Source organism: Anopheles aquasalis, chromosome 3 (genome assembly GCF_943734665.1).
Source record: "Anopheles aquasalis chromosome 3, idAnoAquaMG_Q_19, whole genome shotgun sequence".
NCBI classification, from domain to species: domain Eukaryota; kingdom Metazoa; phylum Arthropoda; class Insecta; order Diptera; family Culicidae; genus Anopheles; species Anopheles aquasalis.
In genome coordinates, this window is record NC_064878.1 from 17851596 (window position 1) to 17879445 (window position 27850).

At 48.0% G+C, this 27850-nt stretch overlaps 3 protein-coding genes across 18 annotated transcripts in view; 2 read left to right on the forward strand and 1 right to left on the reverse strand.

Moving 5' to 3' along the window:
* The window catches only part of LOC126575241 (unconventional myosin IC), a 143880-nt gene that overhangs the window by 102081 nt on the left and 13949 nt on the right, over positions 1-27850 (forward strand). The gene's annotated exons all lie outside the window — the stretch shown is intronic.
* Positions 1-27850, reverse strand: part of LOC126575237 (probable phospholipid-transporting ATPase IA) — a 52462-nt gene that overhangs the window by 23601 nt on the left and 1011 nt on the right. For 5 of the 16 annotated variants that reach the window (XR_007608259.1, XM_050235826.1, XM_050235829.1 and 2 more), the window contains exons 1-2: positions 17744-18416; positions 13935-15019 (exon numbers count right to left, since the gene is read on the reverse strand). The exons of 1 other annotated variant lie outside the window; for it this stretch is intronic. Coding sequence is in view for 14 of the 15 variants with exons in the window: in XM_050235826.1 (XP_050091783.1) it covers positions 13935-14694 (760 nt within the window). In the remaining variant the exon portion in view is untranslated. Of the gene's footprint in view, positions 1-215; positions 1334-4162; positions 4178-4389; positions 4663-4690; positions 4847-13934; positions 15020-16692; positions 16782-17743; positions 18417-27850 lie in introns of those variants that run through there. 10 more of the 16 variants (XM_050235828.1, XM_050235837.1, XM_050235834.1 and 7 more) reach the window with 10 other exon arrangements.
* Positions 8666-9243, forward strand: LOC126575252 (serine protease inhibitor dipetalogastin-like). Its single transcript, XM_050235857.1, has one exon. It carries the CDS (start codon positions 8832-8834, stop codon positions 9123-9125), a length of 294 nt encoding a protein of 97 aa, XP_050091814.1. The 5' UTR covers positions 8666-8831; the 3' UTR covers positions 9126-9243.

A 27850-nucleotide genomic window follows, 5' to 3' on the forward strand; every position in this document is an offset into this window, starting at 1 on the left:
ATGCTCATGCAGCCTTTTATCGGTCACATCAGATAGCAACATCCGGTGCAGGCACCCCTCCCCTCTCGTGAAAGGGGTTTAATTTGAGCAGATAGCGACGAAGCCACTCATTTTTGGCACGAACAAACATTATCTAATAGTACACCGTACATGTTAACACAGAGAGACAAATAGAGGGAAGTGGAATAAAAGAGAGAGCGAGCGAGTGTGCTTACGTCCGGCCGGTGGTTTGCGCTGGCAGCAAAAGTCGGATAACGTTGGACTCCGCCGTACCCGTATGATGAGCGCGTTGAAGACCTGGCCAACCTGTTGCATAGCTTCAACCGTGTATGAGTACCGCTCGGTGGGCTCGCAAACGCACGACAACGAATGAATGATGATGATGATGCTGCTGCTGCTGACTGGACGGGGGACAGTCGCCGTTGGATGAAGTTCAACGGTTAATGCTTCTGCTTCCGTGGACTGGCGAATTCGTTTCTGGGGTTCGTCTTCTTCGTCGTCGTCGTCGTAATCAACGAGAAATGCAGAAACCATGACGATGGGAAGCATGAGAAACTCGATAAATGCTCTGCATTACTGTGGTTTCATGCGCCATCTTGGTAGGCACGATGGTTGCGATGGCCACGCTGCCGCGTTGACGACGACGCTAACGACCGCACGAGGTGAGAAGGTGACGATGCTGATGACGATGACGCACACTAGATCGTGCCTGCATACGTTCTCGGGTTCACAAACGGGCTGGTTGGGTGTTTCTCCTGTGGTTGGCGCTCGAAGTACAACGACCGTCGGTACAATACACGAGATTCACGATTAACACTCACACAGCAGTAACAGCACCCACACTCCAGGTGATGTACTAATTACTAATTCACATTCACAGCCGTCAAAAAGCTGATTCCTCGCGGTCACAATGGTGGTACTTAATAACGTTGTTATGACGCCAGCAAGAGACGCCGCTCATGGTCAATCCACTCGCTCCTCGTCGTCGTTCGGGGACACTCGCGATCCGTGCAATCCGTTTATCAACACCGTTCTCTCCGGTGTAGCATCATTGTTGGCACTACGGCGAAGAGGGCATCAGGTGTGAATAGTCTAAAACGTTAAAAGGGTTTACGTTGTTGTCAGAAATGATTCCAGATGGGTAGCTTCAGGAGCACGAAAGCACCACCGTTGGCGCCACTCGATGTCAGCGAACGAATGAAGCGAATGCGGGGAGTTACATCGATCCCACGGTCGGTGGTGAGTTGCTTATCAGTCTAAAATGTTATTTCCTTCCTCTCTCTCTCTCTCTCTTATTCGCGGCCCTGGTGTTATCATAGGGGTGACGCTAATTTCATACTTCGCCTAGCGTGCCTATCAGCAGCATTACACGTGATGCTGTGCCATTTGTTGTTGTTGTACCTCGATTAACTCGCCTGCTAGTACTGAGGATGAATTGAGATGAAACACACACAGCACACGCCCGAATTCATTATGTTGTAGTACGGAATACAATTTTAGTTGATTGGTAATTCCACTTCCTGCCATAAAATAGCGATACCGTGAAGAGTGGTATCAAAAGGAGCCCTCGATAACAAAGTTGTGACAGCGACGATAAGCAAAGCACAGTGAACTCCCTACAAGGTCTCATATCTCGTCCACTGGAACGCTCGAGCACGATTACGATCGCTCCCACTTAAATGGGTTGCGAGAAGCAAAAGAATTGAATCTAGTATTCCAGTGAATTCCAGTGACGGACTCGTCCGGTGCACCACCGAGAGCGCGCTGTTAATAGTTGCCACTGACGTCACGCAATGACAAATAAGGTTGCTAACGGCAACCCGCTCGCTCCGCACGTAGTAGTAGGCGGAAGTCACGAGCGGCGCTATGGAGGATGATTCACCTTGGACGCGGTCTGGTGCTGCTGGTGGTGCCATTATTGTCTCACTGTACGCTAAAAGTGCATAGAATGCCCGCTTGATTATGCAATTATGAACTTGTCAGCTGGGAGGGGAAGGAGGTGGCACTTGAAGCGTCTTCCCCCTCAACCTCCCCCCTGTTACTTCATTATGGGCGAGGTCAAAGGGTTACGATTGTTGCATACCACCCATGGGTGGCTGGATGATGCACGTTAGTGTTTCTTTGGGTTGGCAACTACGGGAATGCAACCAGAGTACCACCCAGCCTGCCAGCTGGTGCTTCTTGATGCTCGGGTGTGTTCTATAAATAGTGCTCGCGCGACCACATGTTTCTCACGTGGCAATCGGTCGCGGGCTTCAAGCATCACTTCGTCCCCAGGCCTCCGCCCTCATCGGGAAGCATGAGTGTTCTCACGGAGTGGTGTGAAGTGTGTGCCCCATATTTATGGGAGCGCGCAGTAGGTCGTGATTTGGCTCCAGACCTACTTCTCGTTGGCTCGTTGATTTGTGTGAGAGTGTGTCATGGCGTTAGGGCGAGTTCGGTTTCTTTTCGAGCCACAGGGAACAGCATTCTTTGATGGGCATTATGTTGAGTCATTGGATGAAGGAGATCCTTAAAAACACGAAATTGAATTTGAAGGCATGTGAAGCAACAACTGTTTTCTGCAAAACTCAGTATTCCAGTGAGAAACTGACGATTGAAATAGTGATTTTTTGCGTACGATGTCACAAAAATTACTAAAACAAGTCTAATTACCGCTAATACAGCCAAGATTCAACAATGGTCGTTATCAATGGCGATTGCGACCAAAAGCAAAAATTGAAACGAAATTCTTCCTAGTCTCGCAGATCCAGTCTGATAGCTTTTGTCTCCATAGTGCTGATTCTTCTAAAAAAGGACTGAATAGGAAGCTGTAAGCTGTTTGTGACAATTATTTAAGACGGAATATCGTCTTGGGAACACACATTTTCATTTTTGTCGCAGTTGCTATTAATATTACATTCATTAGCTCATGACAAGAGTGTTGAGTCTAATCAACAGGAGTAAAGAAGTTTTGTTTGCCATACAATTCCTCTTGTAATAGGGCCCCTTGTTCGTGCTGTTCCCCATTAACGCACAGAAACCGATGCTGACACACATGACTCACGACGAAACGAACCAAAAATTGCTTTACCAACCGCCATAAGATCACGTAGGCGTAGAATGGAAAACCAAAAATCCAAGATTAATGCGAATGCCACAGTGCCAGTAATCCAAGTACACCGCTACGGCGGGGCAAAACACAACAAAAGGCACATCCTACAGTAGCTCCTCAATTTACGCACGACCGGCCTGCTGCAATGCGTGCGTACGCACGCCGATCAACAGCTGATGGTGCGTCGCGTGTTCCTCAGGCAAACAACAACTTTCCGAAGTTCTCGAATGACAACGACCGGACTAGGGACCGGTGACCGGGGACCGAGGGGCTAGGTTGTTTCTCCAATTTTGAAACATTACTACAACCGGCCCGGCGAGCGGTAGCGAGGTGATGTAGCATTCCCAAATAAAAGCCGGGCACAGGCGAGGCGAGAAGTGGAAGTGCGTCGGTCAGAGGCCATGTCCGAGACACATGGCACACCGCACACCAATACGGCACCGGACGGATGGGTGCGGGATCTAAAATAAGAAACAGTAGAAAGGCCGGTTCCAAAACGAGCATGAGACGATGAGATGAAATCCGCCAAACATCGCCGTCCGTGCGCGCGCTCTCGGTCAGTCAGCCACCACAGTTCACCAGCAGATTGGACAGAGCTGAGGGTCACGGTAGTTAATCGAGGGAGAGTCGCGACGCGACGTGGTGGCGGTGACGGTGCTGATGGTGGTTAGCGGTCTCCCCAGCAGTGGCAGATGCTACGCTCGATCACCGCACCCCATCACGCAGTACACTACCGAAAACCAACTCAGATCACCAGACGCACTGCCTGTGTTGTTAATGTTATCTCGGATTTCGGAACTGTGGTGCTCGCTTTCACGTCTACGGCGGTACGATGGAACGATTATTATTTCGGGATGCCACTTGACGCCGTTGGTGGCTGTCCAATCTAGTAACCATTTTCTTCCAACAGCAACCAATTTTCACAAAAACACTAGACGAAATGACTGGTGGCGTTTGTAGTAACCAGGTGACAACCGTCGAGGGGATATTGCTGTTTTGTTCCGTCCGTCCGTCCGTCCGTCCGGGAAGAAGGCAATTGGACGCACGGTACGGAGCAATCGACTCCACCGATAATTATTCCAACGCTGGCGGCTACATAACGGTCACACAATAGGGGGCACTACGGATGAAGGTTTCGTGTGGCCTCTGGTCGTTTGTGTTTAATGAGATTACTGACGTAGATCCCCCGCCTGTCGTTGAAGAGGATCGTGCACTTTTTCGACGCATAACTCCAACACAGTGACCACAGCAACGTAGCCGTTACTTTGCACTAATTATGGCTTCTTATCACTCACGTTTTCACGACTGATCATGTAATTTTTGAATGATTTTCTTTCAAGCTAAATGCACTGCCTTTTGCTGATCATGCGGACAGCACTGTCCCACCGGGCGGGGAGGAGGAGGAAACAGAGACGCAACGACTTCTCACGCATGGGGAACGGAAACGATGGGGACGAAGCGGGGGGCTCGTTCCCGTTCGCGATTTGCCCGTGTCGCGGTGGTGGAGGGCCTTCGAGCCAATCAATCCCGATCGATACTCATCAAACATTCACCAATCACGTCACCTAGTGATCCCCCGCTCAAACAGAGGCCCACTTTGTTTTACCACTTGTTTTTCGTGGGGGGGAAACTCGAGCATCAAACAGACAAACCGAAACCGAGACGATCACCGAACGATCACACACGCCAAACCGGGGGGAACGGCCGCAATTCAGAGAGATGGAAAGCGCCACGAGCCGGCAAAAACAATGCGCGACGTTGAAGTTGCCACGCCATGCCGCTTAACGATCGGAACACGCAAGTGAAAGGAGTGTGTGTGCCATCTCGTTTCCTCGACCGCGGCTTTGGAACAACCTCTTTGAGCTACGCGAGGTCCGTTATAGAAGCCAAACGAGGTAAGTTGTGGATGGTACGCCGGTGGTTGGGTTCTAGCCGGCGATCCTCACGTGCTAGTTCTACGATCACGTGCGATACTCTGTGTGATGAATTTTAATTTCATTTAAATTATTATGGACACAATTAAGGGGGAACTTCGGCATTTAATTTTTTTGTGACACATATTCTTAACATTTTTCCGTGAATGCTGATCCTTTCAAGAGTATTATGTGAGTTTTTTGGGCCAATCGCAGCAAAACTGACAAAGTTATAGTTTTTTGAAAATCCGCGTTTCGATTTGAAATTTTTAACACATAATCTGTACACATTTTTTCAGGTAGCCCCGTCGAGATTTCATAAAAATTGTTGATACTTTTTTTTAAAACAAAACCTTTAAAAATCGAGTTTTTAGGCAAAATGACAAAAAGCAACTTCAACTTCAAAAATCTGCCAAAAATCCAAATATAGGAAAATTTACAAAAACTTGACGGGGCTACCGAGATAAACTTATAATCTTTCTAACGAATATAGATTTGTATATTTTAGATGACCCGTCATGTCGCTACGATGGGCACCATAAAAAGTACTTTTTCGGCGACATGCCTACCAAATTTTGATGCCATGGATTAGTTTTTCAATGAATGTTGCTCAAAACAATACCAAATATTCTTCAAAAGTTGTAGATTAATATGCATTCACTTGAAAAAAATAAAGTTGAATGGTTACGTCACAAAAAATCGTCAAAAACGGACCTTTTTTGGGCCGAAAATACCGAAGTCCCCCCTTAAGCACGTTCGTTCACGAGCACGTTTGTCCATTTAGAAATCAAGAGGATTCCTCCAGACGGTCCTATCGACTCCATGTTTTTATTTAATTTTGTGAAATTGTTTCCTCATATAAATTATCAATGAGCATACGTTCCGTTCTAGGAAAGCATTATCGCTATACCGAAGAGAGGATGAAATGATCAGACCTTGCCCTTGTGATCATGAGATTGGTCGTGATCAACAGCCTATGCTTGATTAGCAAAGCCACTGTTTCAGCTAAGTGACAGCGATTATTCATAGAAGTAATACATGCAAGGAGGCAAGGACGATCCCTAATCCGATGAGATCCGAATCCTTGTGATCGTATCTCTTACCATGAAATTGGCCGTGCATCAATACAAAATATATCGATTTGCCAGAAGTTTTATAGACGCGAGAAGTACAACCTTGTCCGGATGGCTCCACAATTTGTTTTTTTGCTGGCTATTTATTTCTAGAACCTTTGTGCAATGAATTAAGTTCTTACGGTTTTCAAAATAAATCCTTTTTACAACTAAAATATCAGAGCGAGTAGAAATACGCATTAAAGTACAATTCTTTTCCAAAATTTGTAGAACTATATCGCTCCATACGTTGGGTACTATTTTTGTCATCAAAATTTATTTATCACCATGAGTAATTGAAAACTTTTGTTGGATTTGCTATTCTTGTCCTTAAAAATTTATTTATCTTACACCACGAGAAACGCGAGACATCTGGCACGTAACAAACCCCGTATGACGCATTTGAAATCCGATCGCTGCTGTTGATGGTGGCTCATTCGGTGGCTATCCAGCACAGTGCAGATAGTGAAAAGCAAACAGTTGCCCCCCCCCCCCCCTCGCCCACCCGCTTGGGACGTAATTGCACCAGACCAATCCACAGAACAAGATGTTTGCTCATGTTTGCTTATAATTAGTCACACTTCTCATAGACGCGCGTGGTCGTGCCACTGTCCCATGCCCTGGGTTTCGCACGATAAACCTGACACGACCACTGGGCGGCGTTGGTGGGATGGGCTACAATAATTAGTTTCATGTTCCACGTGGCGAGGCCAAAAGTGTGAATGACAAAAGCTCGTCTTTCCAACGAAACGTACATTAACAAACGAGTGGCCAGAGTGCTACGCTGTCACCGTTAAGCAAATAAACTAAGTGCGTGAGATCTGTTTAATAGTTAGTAAGAGAACACTTACAGCACGACGTTATCATGCATACAAGCATGAGCTCAAGCACGACATTAACACCCTCATCGTGTGTCTAGCAGAAGTGTGTCCTCCAAAATAGTAAAAAAAATATACTACGACACAGCGACACGGTCGCTACCAGTGCGCTTCACTGCGAAAATGGAAATTTGCAAACGGGGGTTAAGCCCTTTCCACGTTGCACTTCCCGGCAAACACATACTCAGCTACCGGTTCAAGCACATCGTTGTCCGGTAAAATGATGATGTCGCGCTGTTCTCGTTCAACAAGGCGGGACGATAGAGTAAATAGCCCCCAAACAGCAGCAGCACCTAGGATAGCCTAGGCTGTCGACCCGGGGCCGGGTTTGGCAAATGCTTTGCCCCGGAGAAGGTGCATCGTTTATCTCTGGCCACGATTTGACGTGGATTTATGTGGGAAGCAACCTGCTCTGGCGTGGCGTAGCTGAGCACGGCTTAACTCAATTTAGCCGTGATTTGCATACTCATGGACCGTCTGGATATGGAGCGCATACGGCCGCCGGGCCATATCCACACAGATTGCCACGCCATGCCGGCATGCGAGAGAGAGAGCAAGTGAATGTGACGAGCATGAGCTGACGGACGCTGGATGCACTTCATGAAGCGTAGTGCAAGCGAACCTCTTCACCGAGCGATTGAATCATAAGTGGAAGCAAATCGCGTGTTCATCGATCTATTTCGTGGGGAAGGAAAAAAGGGACGACAAATGAATTTTAGATGATTATAACTAATACTGGTCTGGGCATAAGGGCGCTACCTGCAGGAGTGCTTGATAGTACATCAAGACTTAGACAACATGGTTGCTAACTAGCTTTTAAACGCTTACGAGCTTGAGCTCCCATGCTTATGCAGAACAGGACGCTAAACGGAACGAGCCAACCAACAAGTACGCCAGTTTACGGGTTTTGCGTGGTCAGAAGATAAACGTTTGATGAGGCTAATCGGTTTAGATCATACCGTATGCCGGAACAGGCCCGCTTTGAGAGTCGAGACCATTGTCTTCTACATTGCCCGATGCCATGGAATAGTTGGACAGCCACTATAAAGCGACGGTTGGTCAGCGGAAATTCAATTAGTGCTCGCCCATGCCACGAACGGCGTGATCCGTACCGACACCTCTAGGATCGTGCGCTGTTGTTTATTGAGTCCGCCGCCCGGTACAACACTTTCCCGGGACCGGATGGAACCATGTTGGCAGCCCGTGAGTCATCGAAAAGCAATCATGATGCCGTCATCCGACAACCGTCTGCCGTCTCCGCGGATTTTCCGCGGTTGGGTTTGGCGTGGTGTGGTGGTTTATTAGTGAGTTTATTGAGTGGAATTGTGGGTATTTCCAACTATATAGCTTAGGTGTTATTGGCGGACATAATTCGTGCTGCTACCTAGGGCTACGATTCCAAATCATTTTATAGACGATTTTTTTTATAGATAAACAAATTTTTCCTATATTGATGTCGGCAAGCTTGGCTGCTTGGAAACTATTCCTTCGAACGCACATTATACACAGTCGATCGACTACTCACTCAAACCTAGACCGACGATATGGGCATCGATATCGTATCGTTCACCAAAAAAACACAAGATGAATTCGTACGTCGTGTACGTTATCACAGACACACACATATGGTGCGGTACGCAGCTGCACGGCATCGGCTTATCGGTGTGTCTCGATGGGCAAATAAAATAGGCTCCATAACGATCCGCACCAATCAGTGTTGTAGTGCAATTGAGACCACGCAGAGACCAAAGACGAGTGTCGACGATACGACGAACGAAATTTAGGAACTGTGGAAAAAGCTGTTTAACCCACCGGAACACCACCCCAAAACGAAATGCGGTCCATTAGTGCCGTCGTCGTCCTGGCGCTAGCAGTAGTGGTCATCCTTGCGGGCTCGTCGTACGGTCACGGCCCGGGTAGTAAAGGCGGTGGCCGAGGGCTCGGAAATGAAAATTGCATGTGCGGCCGAATATATAAGCCCGTCTGTGGTAGCGATCTGAAGACGTACGCTAACCAGTGCCTACTCGACTGCCACGCGGCGATGCCAGCAGGACGGCAGATCGGTCTCAAGTTCCTGCGCGACGGTCGGTGCAAAGAGGGTGAGAAGAGAAATAAGGGAGGCAAATAGGAAGACAGTTCGTGACCGGTACAGTTCGTGGGGTCATTTGAAAATTAGTTCTTAAGACGCAAAACAGTGCAAGCCAGGAACGGATTTTGAATTGTTCAATAAAGTGCCTCAAGGCTACCGTAAGCAGCGGGGGAGCGAATCGAAGGAGAGCTTCACTCCGGTACACGTCGAATGGAAAGAACAAGCTGTGTCAACACACCCGGCACCCCTTCCAAAGCGACTGCGTAGGAACTGCGTGGTTCAATGTCGAGATTCTGTACTAACGGGACCGCTGTGACGTGACCCCCGTCACCGACGAACGCTTTTTCATCATTTCAACGATAAATCAGGTGGAAAGTAACGAGCTACTGCCTACTGACACTACCTGCAGGTTAGGGCGATGGACGCCAGATTACGGAAGTCGAAAGGAGAATGCAAATGACCTATTAACGCCGAATTTCATTATGGGAATCGTTAAGAATCGTTGCTCGTTTCAGAAGAGCCCCCGCGCCTCGCCTTGTTGGCTGTTCCCCGGTCAGAATATTACTTCGTATTACTTTCTGTCTGACTTTCCCGGGCTTTTGAAGCTTCGTGTCACTTCCGAGAAGCTGCGGTATTATTTGCGTTTTTATGAAAACATTTTAGTATCGCTTTGTTGTTCACCATCTGTACAACCTTGTTCTTGTTTGCTTCCATAGCAGCCCCAATTTTTTATATAGGTTGCGTATGTTTGCAGCCGTAATGGAAATAAAAACGAGCAATTTCCAACCAACGTTTAGAAGGCAGTGTGGCCTATACACGTGTACCAATAGCTTACCAAGGTCATATGAGTTCTTGGCATACTACGAGTCCCCGTTACCAAGTCTACAGTTTTTCATTTCGAAACGCCCCAAATTTCATAATCGTGCGTCTGCACCATAACCTTAAATATTCGGTATGAGCTGTTTGTGCCTTCCATAAAAACGAAAGAAATATTACACTATGCGTCGCATTCATTAATGACATCATGCTGCTAAACCCTCTCACAACTTTACCTTTACGTTCGGCAGAACCATCGCAATGACACCTCGCAAAGGTCTCGCCGCCTGCATGTGAATATCCTTTACCAGCACACATCACGAATCACCAGTGGCAATAAATAGAAGTAAGAAAATGAAACTAAATACTTCACTCCTCCGATACTGTGGTGACCAACGAGTGCTGTGGCTACCATCATTCACGGACGAATTCTCATCGCGCTACCCAACAACGATCCTCGATCACCGGACACTGGCCATTTCCAGCCGGTGTGGACGAACATGCGAACATCAATTTCCTGCCATTCGTTCGGGCGCATCGGTGTCCGGAAATTGGAGCATGTCCGGCATGCCCATGCGAGGACCTAGCGCCCGGAGGGTATGGGAGAGCAACCGTTACATCACCATGTCCAGCGATGCCTGTCGTGTGGTATTCTCACCAAACCTGAACTGAAGGATGGATGCAAAGTTGAATGATTTAGTGCAAAATGTCACAATTTGCCATTTGCCCGATCGCACACGTGACAGACGTGGCTTCATATCTTCAATATGTCGTCACCTTCTCCGAGTGTCGGTGGCAAAATGTCAACTGGAACACCTTTGGTGTCCGTCCGGCCCCCTCCAGCGTGCCCTATCAGTTCCCGGCGGCCATGTCGACAATGTGTCATATTGGTTAAGTTGTTCCACACCACGCGGCGTGTGCGGTCACAGTCTAGCAACTACCACCCGTAGCATGACATTTCAACATAAATTAATTTTTGCTTTCGCTGGGCCCTCCCTCGGGGAGCCAGTGCTTTTCGTAGGGCACTTTTCGTTTCCCACCTCTCTCGCACTCTCACGAGGGAAAAATATTTGCCTTCCCCCCCCCCCCCCCCCTCTGGGGAGTTGTTGTGTACTTGCTGTACCGGCTAGTGTGGTAACCGCGAGGGGGGTGACTCAGATGCGTGACAAAATGGTGAATTGCTACACGGAATGCAAATCGAGCAAAATCGCGGTGGATCGCGTTTGGGGACCGGGGATCTAGTGAGCCGTTGTGGAGTGCCCAGGTAGGCAGCGCTTTCCTCGATTTTGGGCGAGATGCAATGCCGAACTAATTCGAACTTAACCTCAATATCTCCATCCAACATGGCAGCCTGGGAGTACAATCTCGGTATCGATCTGAAGGGGTCTGAGGTTGCGAATGGCATCAGCCCCACAGGAGTGGCTAATTGAAGTATTAATATTAATGCTTTAATTTCGAGTTTCCCTGCTTTCGGATAGGCTCAGGTCGTGACGGTCACGTCACGTGCACGGCCACGCGAAGAGCGTCAGCGTCCCGGGCCGTTCCTGGATCCTGTTGTGCGATGAGCGTGCTACTTAAATTGAAAATAATGTCTCGAGCAAAAAAATAAATGCGGAAAACGCGACTTTCAGGATCCAAGCGTAGTGATACTGGTTGGGCTGTCCGGGGGCGGGTCACGAGCCACGAAGCGCATTACGCTTTTCCTGCCACCTCAGCTGGAGCGTGATGACTCGAGAGTGTTGTTGTTGATATCTGTTCCCCATCGATCCACCACTAGGCTATTGAATTCGTGGCAATCAAATCCGATACCAAACGCAAATCAACAGTGATCGAGAAGGGTGCTTGGGGGAGGAAAAAGGGCAATGAGTTCCGGATTGACGTCCGTTCCGAATGATTGGGAATTTCGACATTACGGCATTACGGTGCAACATACAACAATACACGCATCATGGTCTCTGGGCCAGTTAGTGTTGCTTCCGGATAAGTGCCATGGGGCATTCAATGGGATGCGTCATCGAAATGCAAATCAAACGAATGTCATGGAAAATGATGAGTGCATCTCGTTTTCCACGTTCTCGGCGTACTGGCGCGGAGTGGAAAAGTAATATAAATTCCTACCACCTTGTGTGTCGCATTTTCCAGATTTCAAACCCCGTGGTCGATATCCTTTGATGATGTTTTTTACCGGTCGGTTCGGGACCTCTCGGGCCCCCGGTGAACTGCGAACTGCTGCATTCTGACGCCCTTCCGGTGGATACTCCGGTGATACTTCAACGCAGCGAGAGGCACACTCCGGATGGAATTTAATAAATATCGATTATAGGCCGGTCGGAAGGTCGAACAGGGAACTGTTTGTTAGTGATACAGAGAGACAGAGAGAGAGAGAGAGAGAAAGAAAGAGATTTGGTGCAATCGCCGCCAGCGCCTGCCAGCGACGCAGTGTGGTGTCCTTTCGTAGGCCCCAGTTCGGGCTGCAGTCGAAACATGTTGGACGTGTTTCCCTCCTTCCCCAGTGTTTTTGCCGTTTCTACCAGCCATCACACTGAGCCGGGACTGACAGCGAGTTGAAGTATATCGGTTTCCGAGTTTCGAGCGCCCCACATTTTCAGCCGACCAAGAGTTGTCTGCGCTGTGCTGTGCTGTATGTTGGCCACTACATTGCTTTTGCTACTCCTGATGGCCACAAAACGGGGCCGTTCGGGGGTGTGTTTAGGGTGTGAGGCGATCATTTGTTTGCATTTTAGTTTTGCACTTTGCACGGAGGATGTTTGGCATTTTCTGCTGCTTTTTGGTTCGGTTTTCAGGTCCCTAAATCGCGGGGGGAAGGTTGTGCGCTGTGCCGCAGCATGGGGAAGTGGTAAGAGACGAGAAAAGCAGTTGCAGACAATCGTTTTGCTGCCCAGATAATAGATTATTCTGTTGGGGGTGTGAGACGTTTATAGAGATCTAGTGGAGGTCTTGCGTCAGTGCAGCAATTAGTAGGAGATAGAGATTTGGATGGAAGAGTGAAGTATTGTCTTAAAGGACTTAATTTAATTGATGAATGTTAACGCTAGTAAGCTTTAACTCATAAAGTCTAGCTTCATAGACTACTGCGACTGTATTCGCGTTGAAACATTTTGTGTCGATTTGATGTTTCTAAGTTTCCACTCCCAGTGTCTACTAAGATGGAACACTAAAAAAACGCTGCTGTCACTTCATATCCCAAAGCGCCCACTCTTCACAGCGGCCATATCTTTATGGGCAGGGTAAACGCATTTCAATAATGGATTCCCGTAATGTACATGTAATACACCTCCTCCCGTTTGCTAGAAGTCTTCCCTTTAGAATCTCACCCTCCGTGGAAGGGATCCACTGCGAAAGTGCTTTCGTCGTCGATGGAGAAGCTCTCGCTGGAGAAGCGGTTTTTTATCGACTGAACTGCCAGACGCTCCCGGCGCGAACCACCCGGATAGGTGATGGATCCCTGTTCACACGTTTCTGCCTCGTTAACGCGAAGAACGCGCGTTCCTCGGCCCCCTTTCCCTTTCGCTTTTTCGTTTAGCATATCAAGTTGAACCGCAAAGTTTCACGGCAAACGGCGACGAGAAGTCGCGTCTTTACATATGGTGCGGTGTGTAGAGTTCTGATGGTGTCGAAGTAAAGGAGAGGAAGGAAGGCCATCGGTGGCAGCATATGGTCCATGCAGGAGCAGCAGCAGCAGCAGCAGCAGCTTCTTCTTTCTTTCTTTCCATTAAGCCAGGGGGATTAGGAGAGATTCGTGATACCCGATGTATGGAAGCGCTTAGACAGCCCTTCGACCAAAGGGAAACTCATTAATATATTTGAACGAGAACACGTGTCGCTGGTAGTAGATAGCGATCCGAGGTGAGGTTATGTGTATTCGACAAGTGTTGGAACACAAATTGGAGGAACTTTTTCAAACTAACCACAAAGTAAAGTCAATATTTGCTTCCGTAGTTCGATTTTGAGATAAAATATGATCTCCATAAAATTCAGGCCAACCAATCTAGCTGCCACCTGGAAACTCACCTGCGTACTCCTTGCACTTGCGGCGCAGAAAGGACGACTTGAGGCAGACGGGCCGCTCCTTGCCCGGCGGTCCGTTCATCTCGATGTGCGTCGAGTGGCGCTTCCGGGAGTTGCTGTTGCCGGATGCGTGCGATTTAACCGAGGCGGAAGCGGACCGTTCACCGGTGCGCCAGTTCTGCTGCGAGAGCTCGGACGAACGGCGCGATCGCGACGACTTGGCACTGACAGTGGCGGCCACCTCCCGCTGATGGCCCACCTCACGAGCGTTGGCACTACTGGTGGCACTTCCATTGCTGGCACTGTTCGGTAGAAGGAGCGAGCTACGCCGCCGACCGGTCGAGCTCGGTGGTGGTGCTATGGTTTCGGGCAATCCGGTTGCTGCTGGTGGCGGTCCCGTTGCGGCCCCGAAGATCGTGTAGATCGATCCAGTACCCGAACCATTCGGTAGCGGTGACGTGATGGGTGTGATGTCGCCTGGATCAAGTAAACTACTGAACCGGTTCGGAACAGCGTTACCACCACCGGTGGAACCGGATCCGGAACCGGAACCACCGGAGGTGCTTCGCATGGAGGTAGGCCGCAAAGGACCGGCCGGTAGCTCGACGACGACCACACCGGCGCTAGGGAGCGACGGGCTCGATGCTTCGGACGCATCGCCTAACGGGGTCGTCGGTGTTTCCGGTTGTGCCAGGAAGCGGGCCGGTGGTGGCGTGTTCGGCAGGATCGCTATCGGCGACAGACTGTTCGCGCTTTTGCGCATCTCGTGACACGATCGTGCTCACAGTGCACGGCAGTTTGACATCATCGACATCAACAGGAACCCACTACCACTACCGTCCGAGCACACTTCCGGCAATGGGGAGTTGGTGCAGCTTGCTCTGTGGAATGTGCTGCACTCGGCGTCTCACCGTTTCGTTCACAAACCTAGACCGCGGTGCGGTGCTCACAAACATTTCGATGGATGGACGGATCGATGTTCGAAGGTTTGTTCGCCCGTGGATTGGCACAGATCGATTGCCAAGTGCACCACTGGTAATCGTTTTCACTCGAACTGTTTGCACACAATTCACGCATCAGTCGAGGCACTAGGAGAAAGGACGAAGACCGCGAGAGTTAGTGAACTAAAACTCCCAAGACAAAGCTTCGGATTTGATTGATCATCCACCACGCAGCTTCCCCGGGGGTAGTCGCAGACAAGTCGTGATGATCGATTAGCGCTTAACACTGGGAAAGGATGTATACCATCCAACTGGCAGCAGCACTACCAGCAGCAACATAATGGATGATGCCAAGTATCCTTTTGTAGAACAAGTTTCCACTCTCCGAATGCATAATCCGCTGCATAATGTATACTACGTTTAGTACAAACGCGCCGAACAAAACAACGAGTCGATGTTTCTCAATGGCCGCATCAAGCGCAACAAAAGGACGAACGGCAATAAAACCCGTGAACCACGGTGGTACCGCGGATCACCGACACCGGCACCGCGGTGGACTCATTAAAGCAAAGGATTGCCAAAGTTTTGGCGAACGAGCGGGCGCTCCCAAAATCCATGCCAAACTCCCTCTACCGAAACTTCTTCCCCCACCCGCCGGACGAACTCCGAAAGTTTTGGTCACGAAGTGTGACAAAGTGGCATTAAATTTTCCACCATTTGAACCATTAACGGGGCCACCGTGTGGTACGAGGTGACTTCTCCCACCGTTCCTGGTAGTTCAGGCGCTCGGTTGGTTGTTCGGCTTGTACTTTCACCAATCGGTTCCATGTTCCGTGGAGTGCCTGCGGCGGAGCTTATGGAGTAGCATTACGTCGAGGAGTTTTTTGATGGCCGATACTTGACAAACGGAAACTAATGTCCCGGAATGTTGAACAAGTTACCAAGGTCGAGTGAGACGTCACGTATTTGTTGTAGACCAGCAGTCTGGTGGAATTTCCAGCCACTAATTTGTATAAATTTTGTAGACACCGTGCACAACCGGGATCTAATTGAAAACACGGATCTATTATTAAGGATCTACGTGGCAAACCATGTATCCACACTGGAGTTGTGTTCAATTATTCAACCTCTGCTCGACCGATGTGGGCATCCCGGCTGTCCACATCCTGAGGAAACATGAAACATTTATCGAAGGCAATCTCCCGTCTCTGGAGGAGTTTGTCCCGGACAGGGTGTCACGTCTTGAATTGGATTGCTCTGCTGGAAGCACAGGAACAACCTCGGTGACTCCTGCGGCGAATCTGGTACGTGGCAAACGAATCTCGATTAGAGAAACTGTCAAACACACGCCCTCGGAACCGCGAAGTTGCAATGCATTGGGGACATTTTCGTTGGAAAAACTTACACCTCCGGCAAGGAGAGAGCGCGAGGGAAGACGCAAAATGCCCGGGAGGACTGCCAACCTCATCGATCCGCGTCTCGGCCCTCGGATCAATACCCACGGCCTACTTCGTCCCTTTCGTTTGAAAGTATCGAAGGAGTCAAGGAGTTTGTAACTGCGAGGACCACTTCTACCAGCTACCCCTGGCCTGCCTGGATGCTAATAAATTGCCCAGCCTTATGTATTGGATTTTCGGAAACAATTTATTTACGTGCGCCTTCTGCGGTTGTGGTCGCGGTCGTGGGGAACCTACCGCGCTTCACCAGCCCCTATTTGCCGGTTAAGAAAGCAACAATATACAATACGCTGGTATCGTGAATCCGTTACATGGTTTGCTCTGGTCTTTGATTCAATCATCGCGCTCGCCGTTTGAGTTTACCTTCTTGTTCTCCTTTTGGGGAGGGGTTCCAGTGTTCCGCTCTTTAAAGCAAATATGTTTATCGATGCGAAACGGCTAGTGAAAACAATCGTTTAGCTCGGCCAAGGTCCTATGCCTTCGACGTAACAATTGGAAGTGAATAAATCAAAACCCCAGCATTCAGTCGGCTCAGTGATGATGTCAAGGTGTATTGACATGCACGTTGGTGCGGGTGTGGGGTAGATCTGGGAACGTATCATGATGGACACTGAAACGTGCCCGGAATTCGTGCCAAATCCGAAATCACATCACGGCCGTTTACAATTGGCGCGAATTTACGATCTCGGGCGTATGCGTTGTAATATTTCCGAGGAAAACAAGTTTGCAAATTCCCTTCAAACGAAAAGGAATGGATCCGAACGGGATAGTCACAGGTAGGCTGGGAGAACGCGATGGACCGGCAACGCATCATCTTCAACCCAACACTCGGCCGATGATCGACGATAGTCAGGAACCACAACGCCGACCGCGGTGTGGTGTGGTTTCAGCCGACTGTTTTGTGTTGGAAAATGCAAAAATAGTTTTGTGCACCAACCGGCCTCTATACCACCCCGGCCTGGCAACCTTGCGAAACTGCTACTCAGTTCAAGTCGAGCGTTGAGATGGAGATGGATTTGTCGCAGCGCCTGCCACGATTGAGCCGACATTGGCTTTTGTCGGAGGTCGGGATGCACACGGGCCTGCCAGACCCTGCACTGCATGCCAAAGTGCAGCACACCTACGCTCGAGGAGTGGTGGTGTGTTTGTGTCACTGGTTTATGGTTTGTTTCGCTGCCGCCGCCGTCGCCTACTGTGACAGGTTAATGGTTTCACTTGGCTGACTTCCTCCGGCTCCCGTTTTTGGTCGCACGATTTTCCGCCCGATTCCCGTCAATGTAGCCTACTTAGCACACACAGCGACACACATGGCAACTAGATGAGCGCGGTTAGTAGATGATCTTCATCATCAGCATCCGCAGTTCTGCAACTCTTTACGAACCCTTATATGACCATCTTTCAAGTCGAATGCTACCTTCAACGCTTTCATTTTGGTTGCGTTGCTCCGCAAAGAACACTTTTGTGGTGTTGTGGTTCTATCACCTTCCCTACAACTCGTACATCTCAACACGGCCACAGGACAGGACGAAAGCAACGCGTAACAACCGGCACTTGACGCTCGCGTTGCAGGGCGCGCAATTGATGGACGCACCACCTCAACTGGGAGTTGGATTCTGCGGAGAACGTTGTAGTGGTGGTGTGGGGGGAAAGGGGAAGAGGGCACTTGAGTGTTTTTGTTAACTTTCGGGCGGCACTTCTGGTACGGACATTTGCGTTCGTTCGTTTCTTTCAAACCGCGAACTGACGCATCGCACTCAACGGAGACGGAGCTGTCTGCAGTGGCCGCATCCGCCTGGTCCTGGCTGTTGTGTCCTGCAGTACACACGCTCGCAAACACAAGCTTCGAAACGCACGCACGCTGGTCACAGATGTTCGCTTCCGTTCTTCCGTTGTTATCCTTATTTCGTCCTTGCTTTAGTCCCGTTCGTGTCCCTTGGTTCAACTCCCGGGCGGGGGGTCACGCAATCCCGCAACTGGACCGCGTGCTTCGATACCGAGAGCCCGAGGGAGAGAGAGAGAGAGGGAGAGAGCGACCGCGAACGCAGCGAGATTGTCACGGGCCGAGCTTCCTGCGGCAACTGATCTGGGTCCCCGGTTGTGGCCACCGCCGTACACGCCAAGGTGAGCTTGGGGCCAAGCGCGTGGTTTGCTCGGTTGGCCCGTTCGCTCGGTCGGTCGGTCGGTCGATCGGAACGCGAACCGAAAACACTACGAACAAAAATCAACAACAACAACAACAACAACAACAGTGTGACCATCCGTCTCCGTCGTCCTTTTGGCGTCCTTTTGCGTTGGTGGATGCAGCGCTCGCTAGCTCTCTTTCTCTCTGTATCTCTCTCTCGCTCTCCCCTTTTCTTTCTACTTCTCTCTATTTCGCTCTCTGTCACTCGTGTTTGGGGATAGGACAACGCCAACGATGACGACGAACTCACCCACGATCCGAATCCGGTCGAAACCCGTTCGTTCGGAGTATATGCGGTCCACGTGGTTCCGACGACGAGGGCCATGTGCTCAACTCGGCCCCACACGAAGGACATCGTCAGCCATCGAGCTAAGTGCTAGGGATGGAAGAGGTGCGTGCATGTGTCGGTCGGTCGGTTGGTGGAGGACTTTATTTTTGTTTATATCACTGAATGGACCCAGTTTTGCTGGCAGTTTCAGCCCCTCCTCGTACGCCCACTCCTCCCTTCGGTTCAGCAATCTGTGGTTTTCGGCGTGAAACGGTCGATCGGAGTTTTTCTTCGTCGCTTTTTAGTCGATTTTCTTCTCCAAAAGCAGGACCGATTAGAAGGTTTGTGGAGCACCGATTTTGGCTTTATTTAAATTAGATTGAACACGATTGCGTCCCAAACGGTGGATTGATGGTGGATTTTTTTTGGGACCCGTTTAGTACAACTTTAGTACAAAGCTTGTTTATTCCTTTTTGAAGTTATGTTCACAATCTAGGAGCCGGGATTCGGAACCGGGGGCTGCTTGGCACAATTTACAAACGCATTTGACCGGGATTAGTATTGGGAACACCCGCCGACCTTCGAGCTCCCCAGGTTTATCGACCTTTTTGCCGGGCCATTTTGCTGCCACTCTCCCCCCTTCTCTCTCTCTCGCTCTCTATGCTGTTTACCATCTTCACCCCCGTTCATCTGGTAGGTCAGCACGAGTCACCGGAATCAAGGGGCTCGCAACGCCCGCCACGGTCAGTGGCCGTTTTGGAGTAAATACTGGTTAGCCAAGGGGGCAGCGGGTGGGTGGGGGGGGGGGTGGGGAGAGTGGTCGACCGGTCTCCGCATCTTGGCCTCTCCAGTGTGGCGCCTCCATCGCTTGGAAGAGTTGAATGAAGTTGATTATCATAACGTCGTTACGACCAAACTGTGTTTGTGTGCGTTTGTATGTGTGCCAGTGTTGCCTCCAGCACCGCAAACACACAGTTTGTGTACCACTCGATGTATGTGTGCGTGTGTTGTGGGTGTAATAATTGGGAAAAGGGACAGAATCCTTTCCTCAAAGACCCTTCAAACAGCCGAACCGAACTCGCCTTCCTTTCGACCTCCTTCTGTCCCCGGGGCCCCCCGGCCTTGTTTGCCTTGGCCGTGATGTGATCTCGGTAGATAGATCCCGTTTTGGTGCTCACATGTGCTCCACCCTTCTGCCTCTGGCTATTTCGCCTTTTTCCTCATTTTCGTTGCTTTGCTTTGAAGTCATTCACCACCGAATTAGTGACGAAAATCGGCCAGTGCACTGCTTTCCGCTGAGCCGGGATGAGTGTTTTGTATGAAAGGGAGAGAGAAAGATGGGAAGAGAAGAGTTGGAGGCAGCAGGAGAGTGAGTGGTTTGCCTTTTTGCTGGCCACCCTCGAGGCACCAAAAAAAAAAAAAGAAGGGAAAAACCAGTTCCGACCAGGGCAGGGTGGTAGTCCTCACTTTTACGAGCATCGAGCTTTATGACACTCGCACGCAAACACCCCCTACCCCCCTCGCACGTCCCTTCCTCGGCGTGAATTGCGCTCACTCCCTTCTCCATCTTGCTCTCGATTGCCGCCGGCCGGAAGTGCGATCCCGAAGCTTACAGGACGCCGGTTGGCGTGCGAGCCGGCCCGCAAGCCAGCCAGCGAGAGATGATTGCTGGAAATGATGAATAATAGACAATTTTATTTTGCCACCCTGTAGCCTGGCGTTGGTGAGCGAATCCCGGCCTATGCCAAGCCACGCCCGCGCGGTGGTCGTTGAGTTTACGTTGAGCTTGCGACCACAGGAGTACGGTGGCGCTGCGAGAACAAGATTGAGTCCGGTTGGATTTTAGGAGGCACTACCGCCATTTTGCTGCTAGTAAATATTTATGCGATTAGTGCTTGATGAAAGTTTTATTTAATTTCCTGCCCGCGACTGGTACAGTGGATGGCAGAAGGCGGGGGGTGGGATCGATTTTTATTTTATTTTCGCAACTAATTGCTGTGCTGATGAATGTTTTCCATCAAGTTCGAATCGAAGCTGTGGTTTATTTTAGTGTCTCTTATTCTTTATTTCCTTTCGGTATGACAGGTAGAACTGGTTTTTGCAAAACAAAAGCTGAAAAATAAAAATCTTTTTCGTGTCATAAGTATATAACTTTAAAAAATGGATTTTATAATAAACTATTAGTCAATTTTATCAAACATGGTTGGTTGGCTTTTGCCTTTTATAGGCATTTAGGAATAATTGATATCTTTTTTATTATTGTGAAACATAAATTATGATCCATTTTGAGTGCTGCTTATTCCACATTTTTGCTAAAGCTATTAATACCCACACCTAGTGTCATTGAATTAGCAAGTAGTTTTAGAGATGAACGCCCCAACCATCGGCTTTAAAGCATAACACGTTCGTTTATTTGAGTTGAAATTTATCAGACTGTACGACATGTTTAAAAATAGATATTCTGTAATTGTTTCATTGAATTTTCGAGTCTGACGTGTAGATTAGTCAGTATTATTTTGTGAAATAACTTTGGAAATCGCCTCAAATGTTCTTGAAGCAGAAGGATCGGTTAGAATTTCTTGAACTAATTTTCTGGTTTTTGTGGTTATTGTTGCAGCATTTTAAGTAGCTAAATTGCTGAATATTGGAGCAACTGTGCTATATTGGAGGCCCATATTAAAACATCGACGCTACTATTAGAACAATAGGTTGAACCATTGTTACTAGATGGCATATTGGAAAGAGAATTTTTGGTAGCATTTTGTGATTATTTCTTGCACATGATTGCAATGTGATCTAAGATTGCGTCTAAGGGCTCCCTAAATAGTGAACCTTTAGAGAGCTATTTAATCGAAAGTTTTCCACTTGACACCCAGGACACCTTTTGTGTATATATTGAAAATGAAGCCTTTCAGATATAAATTAACGGCTTTGGTTAAAGAGGGAAAAAGTTCATTACAATCACTAGCGAGTGCTGATCGGAAATGAAAATCATTTTCCTCGGCAAGAATATTTTCGTGCTTACCACTGCAGAACTGTAATGGAACTAGCTCTGGTTTTTAATTTAATCAATCGAAAGCGAAAAGAGATAGAAACAAGTGTGGCTTTAGTAGTGTCCTGATAGTGTCCACACCACTCCCATTCGGAATGGTAACTAGATGGACTGCGAGCGACACATCGCAAGACCTTAACCAGTTCACAGCCTACTCCTCATACGGTTGCCTTCCGAGCAAGGAAAACCATTCCATGCCACGGGAGTCAAAGCAATCCTTGGCGTCAACGGAAGAAGCTTAAAGCCTTTTAACATCAACCTCTCCGACTCCCGGACTTTAATCCGACCAACCCTGCCTGGTCCGGTGGTGGCGTTGATGGAGCGAAAACATTCAACAAACGATAAATTATTTATTCCACCCTCATGGACTCCCATCCCTCCCGCAAGGAGCCGCAGTGACCAATTCTGGGCACGCCGGACCGCTCAAAGCTCGCTGGAAGGAGCGCAAAAATTTATGCTGATGTGCTAGTTGTCCAAGTTTATAATCCCGCCCCCCACAGCGCATCATCCCTACAGCACTGTCGCCAGCTACCAAGCCAGCAGTATGGCTACGGTTCCCCTTGCTCGTTCTTTGTGTCTGTCTGCACCGGCACTAGGATAGCGTGGTGGAAGAATGTGATGCTGGTGCTGGTGCTGGAAGATGTAGAGGTCATATACAAACGGAGGAACGTCCACATGCACCCTCCACTCCTCCCTTTTGCAGATGCACGCTGGGTATGAATCATCAGCACGATGCGATTGCTACATCAGGAGCTGGATTCTCTTTTCCATTATTCAGCAAACGGAACGTACTGTGCAGCACTCCAAAGAGGGACAAACGGTCCAAATGCACACACTCGCACCATAAGATCACGAATTGTGTGATTAGAGGGTAGCACATGACGGTTGCACCCCGATGATGGTTGCATTTTTTACACATTTCCTAATCAACGTAAAAGTGCTCTTCGGCGCGTCGTGATTTGCATTTAGATTTTTGGACATCTGATGGGCTAATGGTCAGCCTGGTGCTGGCAGTTCTTATCTAACAGCTCTCATCATTCGAGCCCATACCGCGGAGGTTGCCGATTGGACAAATTGGTCATTGTCAGGGCACCGTTCTAGCGCTTCTAGAGAGGATGAGGCAGGAAGAGGAATCGATTAGTGAAATGAAATGCTTATCTTTCACTCTCTTCGGTCCTCTTTTTCTCTGTCTCACTCTCGCGAGCACTCTCGCGCTTCCATTGAGTTGATATCCTTATCGATGACGGCACGTCATCGGCTGGCGTGGCCCCTACGGCTGGAGGCAAGTACCAGGGTACCAGGGCTCGTAAAACCATTCGTACCGTCAGGCGTTGATAATGGCCGCAGGGCTGTGTTCGGCGACCTCGCCAAATCATGATTAGCGGACACAGATTTACGAGGCAAATATTTTCGAGCGCGCGCGCGCGCGCCCGTCATATTAATCCGGATTTGGTGCTATGCTGCTCCTTAAGGTGTTGGGCCACGATAGCGCCTTTCATTGCAAAGGAATTTCTAACTTGCTGTCATTTGATGAGTTGTGAAAATTTTATTTCAGATGCAAGGCCCCGGCTAGGTGCCACCACGGATGCATGACTACTTTGATTTGCAGCTTTCGCTAAAAAACAAATATCTACATATCCAAAAACGAATACGAATTTATGTAGCTCCGATGCCCAAAAACCCCGATGATGGAGGCGCCAGGTAACCGGTAAAATGCATACTTTCAGGACTTTTTAATAAAAAAATTAAACAGCTAAATAACCCAGAGCTCTCAAACTCCATTATGGGGTGGGTGTTTACATGTTTACATGTTTAAAAATGTTTCTACATTCAATTAAAGAAGTGTTCGAACTACTGTCATTGCAGATATACTACTGTGTCACGAAAGTAAGATGAATGGGTACTCTATTTGGTCGTGTGAACGAATTTTTTATTTCTAGTATTTTTTGTAGGTTGTTAGTACTTTGATTGACGTTCATGCTAAGTTTTACGTCAAAATAATGATTATTTTTTGAGATATGATTGTTTTTGTGAGCTACTAAAAGCGAATTCTTCGTTTTTTGATATTTCGAAATTTATTGAGCATAGGATTTGCATAAAATTTGGGGGACGGATACATAAAAAATTACGCAGAAAGCGTTTGGATACAACGCTAAGTTAAATGAAAAATGTTTATGAGTGGTAGAAAGATTTCCAGGAAGGTCAGGAACGTGATGAAGACGAAGAGCGTCCTAGGTGACCATCAACGTCAATTGACGAAGTGCGAACCCAACAAATCAAATGTTTGGTGTTGGAAAACCGTCGATTAACAACTAGAGACTTTGCTGATGATATTGGCATATTCAGATAATTCGCTAATAACATTTTTAAAATTGTGTTGGGACTCAAACGCGTCTTAACTCGACTGGTACCGTTCAGTATAGATCTAGATATTTGATTTTATCCAACTTTCAACGACAAACCAACAACGCACCAAGGCAAGAGCCTACATTAATGGTGGATTTGCGTATTTCCCTATTTACCTGTATCTGAAAGAATGTTTCTTTCATCTTAACCGTGATCGACCACGAAAGCTATTTTATTTTGACTTCTTCTAGACGTAAACTTGCTACCGTGGCCACGCATCTTTAGCGTGAGTTCGATTATTGGGTTGCGTTGTAATCACTTGCTCGCACGGATTCGAATCCATCCGAAAAACCTACGAAAGGAGGAACGGCAATCAGATAGCATCACGATTCAACAGACCGAGCTGACTGGCGCGATACGACGTCAGCACATCCTGGCCCCTGGAATGGGGACGGAAGGGGCGATGGAGTTAATCAAATCTTGGCAACGACGACAGGTGGAGCGAAATCAAACACCTCGATGTCACCGTTGTCGTCGTTGTCGTCAGCGAAAGTGATATCCTTTACGGTCTGTCCCTCTCTTTCTCTCGCTTTAATGGCCAAAGGGCTCGACGAGGTCCATCGTGCGTGCAAGCGCGCGCATCCTTCTAATGGGCCAGGGTGACGACGATGATGGTGATAAGCGATACGCTCTGTGGCACACCTTGTTTCGCCGGACCGAGTCGGGCACACCTTCATTCCTGTTCGCCCCGGGGCACCACTGGATACCAACCGAGGCGGGAAGAGAGGGAGAGAGATCCCGAGAGGGTCCCGAGGAGTGCAGAGATTGAGTTTTCTTATTATCGCGGTGCGCGCCCCACGTTCGCTGGCATCTAATGGATCCGTTTCCGACCGCGACATGGCAACTTTGTTGCCTAACGTTCACCGGTCCGGCGGTGGCATCGTTAATGTTTGCGGCGAAAAATGATCGAATCATGGCCTTTAACCTGTCACGTAGAAGGTGACCGCACACTCCCCTGGCCGTTTTGTAGCGAACGAAAGTCAATGTTTTATGTCAATCCAATGGTTGCTGGCTAATGATTGTGTGGTTTCGCACTCTATTCCAGTCGCCCAGACGTGCTAGGTTGAGGGGGTTGAGGGTGATCCTGTTACTTTGTATCTCGCACGCAATCTAGACGGAACCAGCCTTGGGTGTGGTTCGCGGGGAATGGACTTTTTTTTTGCGCTGATGCATACATTGTGCCTAATGGACGGACAGTCATATCTCACTTTGTAGCGAAAGGTGCGCGCGAGGTGATAAAAGTGTGTGCATGACAGCATGATAGCGCTGTTATGGATTTGACGAAATATGGCCAACGGGCATTGCATACATTGTTACTAGCCGAGTAGCTTGCTTGCAGGAGAAATTGAAGTACCGTCTTGAATTATCTCTCGTCATAATGCATACAATAATGGATGATTTATTAATCAAAGATAAATAGGAACTTATGTGAATTATATTTCAACATTTTTTGGACAGTATTCGACATAAAGTTGTGATTTCTAAAGGCTATGAGAACATTAAAGGTAGAAAGCATTTAGTGCCCTTCACTTATTGGCAACAGCTGTCTAAATGAGGACAGATGGGCAGTGGATTCATAGGATTTTGTAGTTGGGCATAGTAAAATAAATAAATAAATACCAATAAACACGATGTATACATACAATTAGGGCCGCCACACAATAGAATACGGATTAATATCGTTGGATATTACGTACGGATTAATAACGCTTTATCAATATCGAACCATTTTTTTAGTTAGTGTGACTGTGATGGGATTATTTTAACTATCTGAACAAAGGATCTATTCGTCACTGTATCTCTTGAATTGCCAGTACTGTTGGCAGGCATTTTCAATGCTCCCAAAATGAGCTTTCCCAAATATCCATTAAAATACAGAATTTTAGAAAGGGGTAATAATTAGAGAACGTCCATTAAATTTCTATGTGAAATGCAGAATGTATCAAGTGACCATTACATGAATTGTTGTTGCTGTACATGAATTTATTTGTATCATTCTGAAATAGAATCTAAATGAAATTTTATCTACTTATCTTTGCGCCATAATCATTTCAATCCGTATGCTCTATTTTTTTAAGGGGATCGAAGTAATCTATTCTCGTTGAATTTATAATGATATCACCGGAATATCATATATATCACCGGAAACAACAACTGTTATGTCGTTACGCAGTTCCTAAAATTATTTTCATTTTTCTTCAAACTAGAATAATGTTTGCCTCTTCCTCAACACATGGCTGCTCTGAGCGATACGATGGATATCGAGGCTAATGTACGTACGAAAACGCCTCCACTCAAACAAACCCGTAACCCAGTTTATGCTCGCTTGTTTCATCGATTAGCATCCAGTCGATTCCAGGACGTTTATGCCGTCAATATATTTTAAATTGAGCAGACAAATCATAATGCCAGGGGCGGTCATAGAGCCAGCCATGCCACAGAAGCACACAATAATGATATAGAATTGGTTTCAATAAATACCAAACAACGCCAACGGTGGGGTATCCCTCTTGCCGGAATGAATTGGAACAATGTGTAGGGCGGACGAGTTGTTTTCCCCAGCTGTACGGTCCTGACAAGTGATGAGTGAGCTTGAATAGAGCGAGCATTTATCAAAAATTGAAATGGGGCGGCGGCAAAGCGAAGCCCTTCTCGGAACCGTTACTGACTGGCACTGATTTGACTCGTTATGTAGAATGCATCAGACTGGGCGTCCGAAGGTACGAGTAGAGTGTTTGCCCACCGGATCGGTTGGCTAAGAAATCGATCTAGGCTAAATGGTACCCAGGAGGATGGAAGTGTCAGCATTACGCGAAATTCCGTTATTGAATCGTCCACTTTACGCGGAGTGCTTGCAACGATTTCTTAAACAATTTTAACGTTAAATATACCATAACAATTTAGAGAGAAAACATTACGACTGCAAGGGAAGGCGCCACCTGCAGTGTAAACCACGTGCTTTGAGTGGCTTTGCGCACGTGGTGCAGTGAAGCGTAAGCAACGCGTGACTAGCGCGCCAACAGCCGTTTATTTCGAAACTTTCACTCGCTCCAGCCAGAGGGGAGTTTTCGGTATCGGCGGCATCTGATCGGCTGATTAGCGCGCTATGCACTACGTTAATCTCGGTTTAAACAAAATCTGCTCTGCGACGTCGAGGATGAATTTGATGTTATTAGTTAGAAGAAGAAACCAACACATTAGGATCCGTTGAATAATAATGGTAAGGAACAATTGTATATATGGAAATAATAAATTAATGTTTCATCGCTTAAATAGCGCAGCAGATTTGCGTGAGTAAATAAGACACAATTGAATATTGTCGGAAAGAAATGATTAAAGTTGGATTTAAATAAGAGAATGCCTAAGCCCTTGCTGTGAGATAAGAGTATAGCCCATTCGATTTTAAACCTTATATTGCCTATGATATTATTTGTGTCTGGCATGATATTCAGACAAACTACTAACGTCTGGTGCATAGCAACCTAGTCAGCCGGCATGCGCACTGTTTGCTTTGCCGCCGGAGGAGAAATGTTGGCGAGCACGAATCGCGTGTCTGTTCGTTTCGCTAAACGCACCAGCGAGCGTGTGGCCATATCGGCACGATTTTGCATGC

What these genes read in the sequence shown, in the direction of transcription:
- LOC126575252 (XM_050235857.1), top strand. Translation starts at nt 8,832, where the DNA reads ATGCGGTCCATTAGTGCCGTCGTCGTCCTGGCGCTAGCAGTAGTGGTC.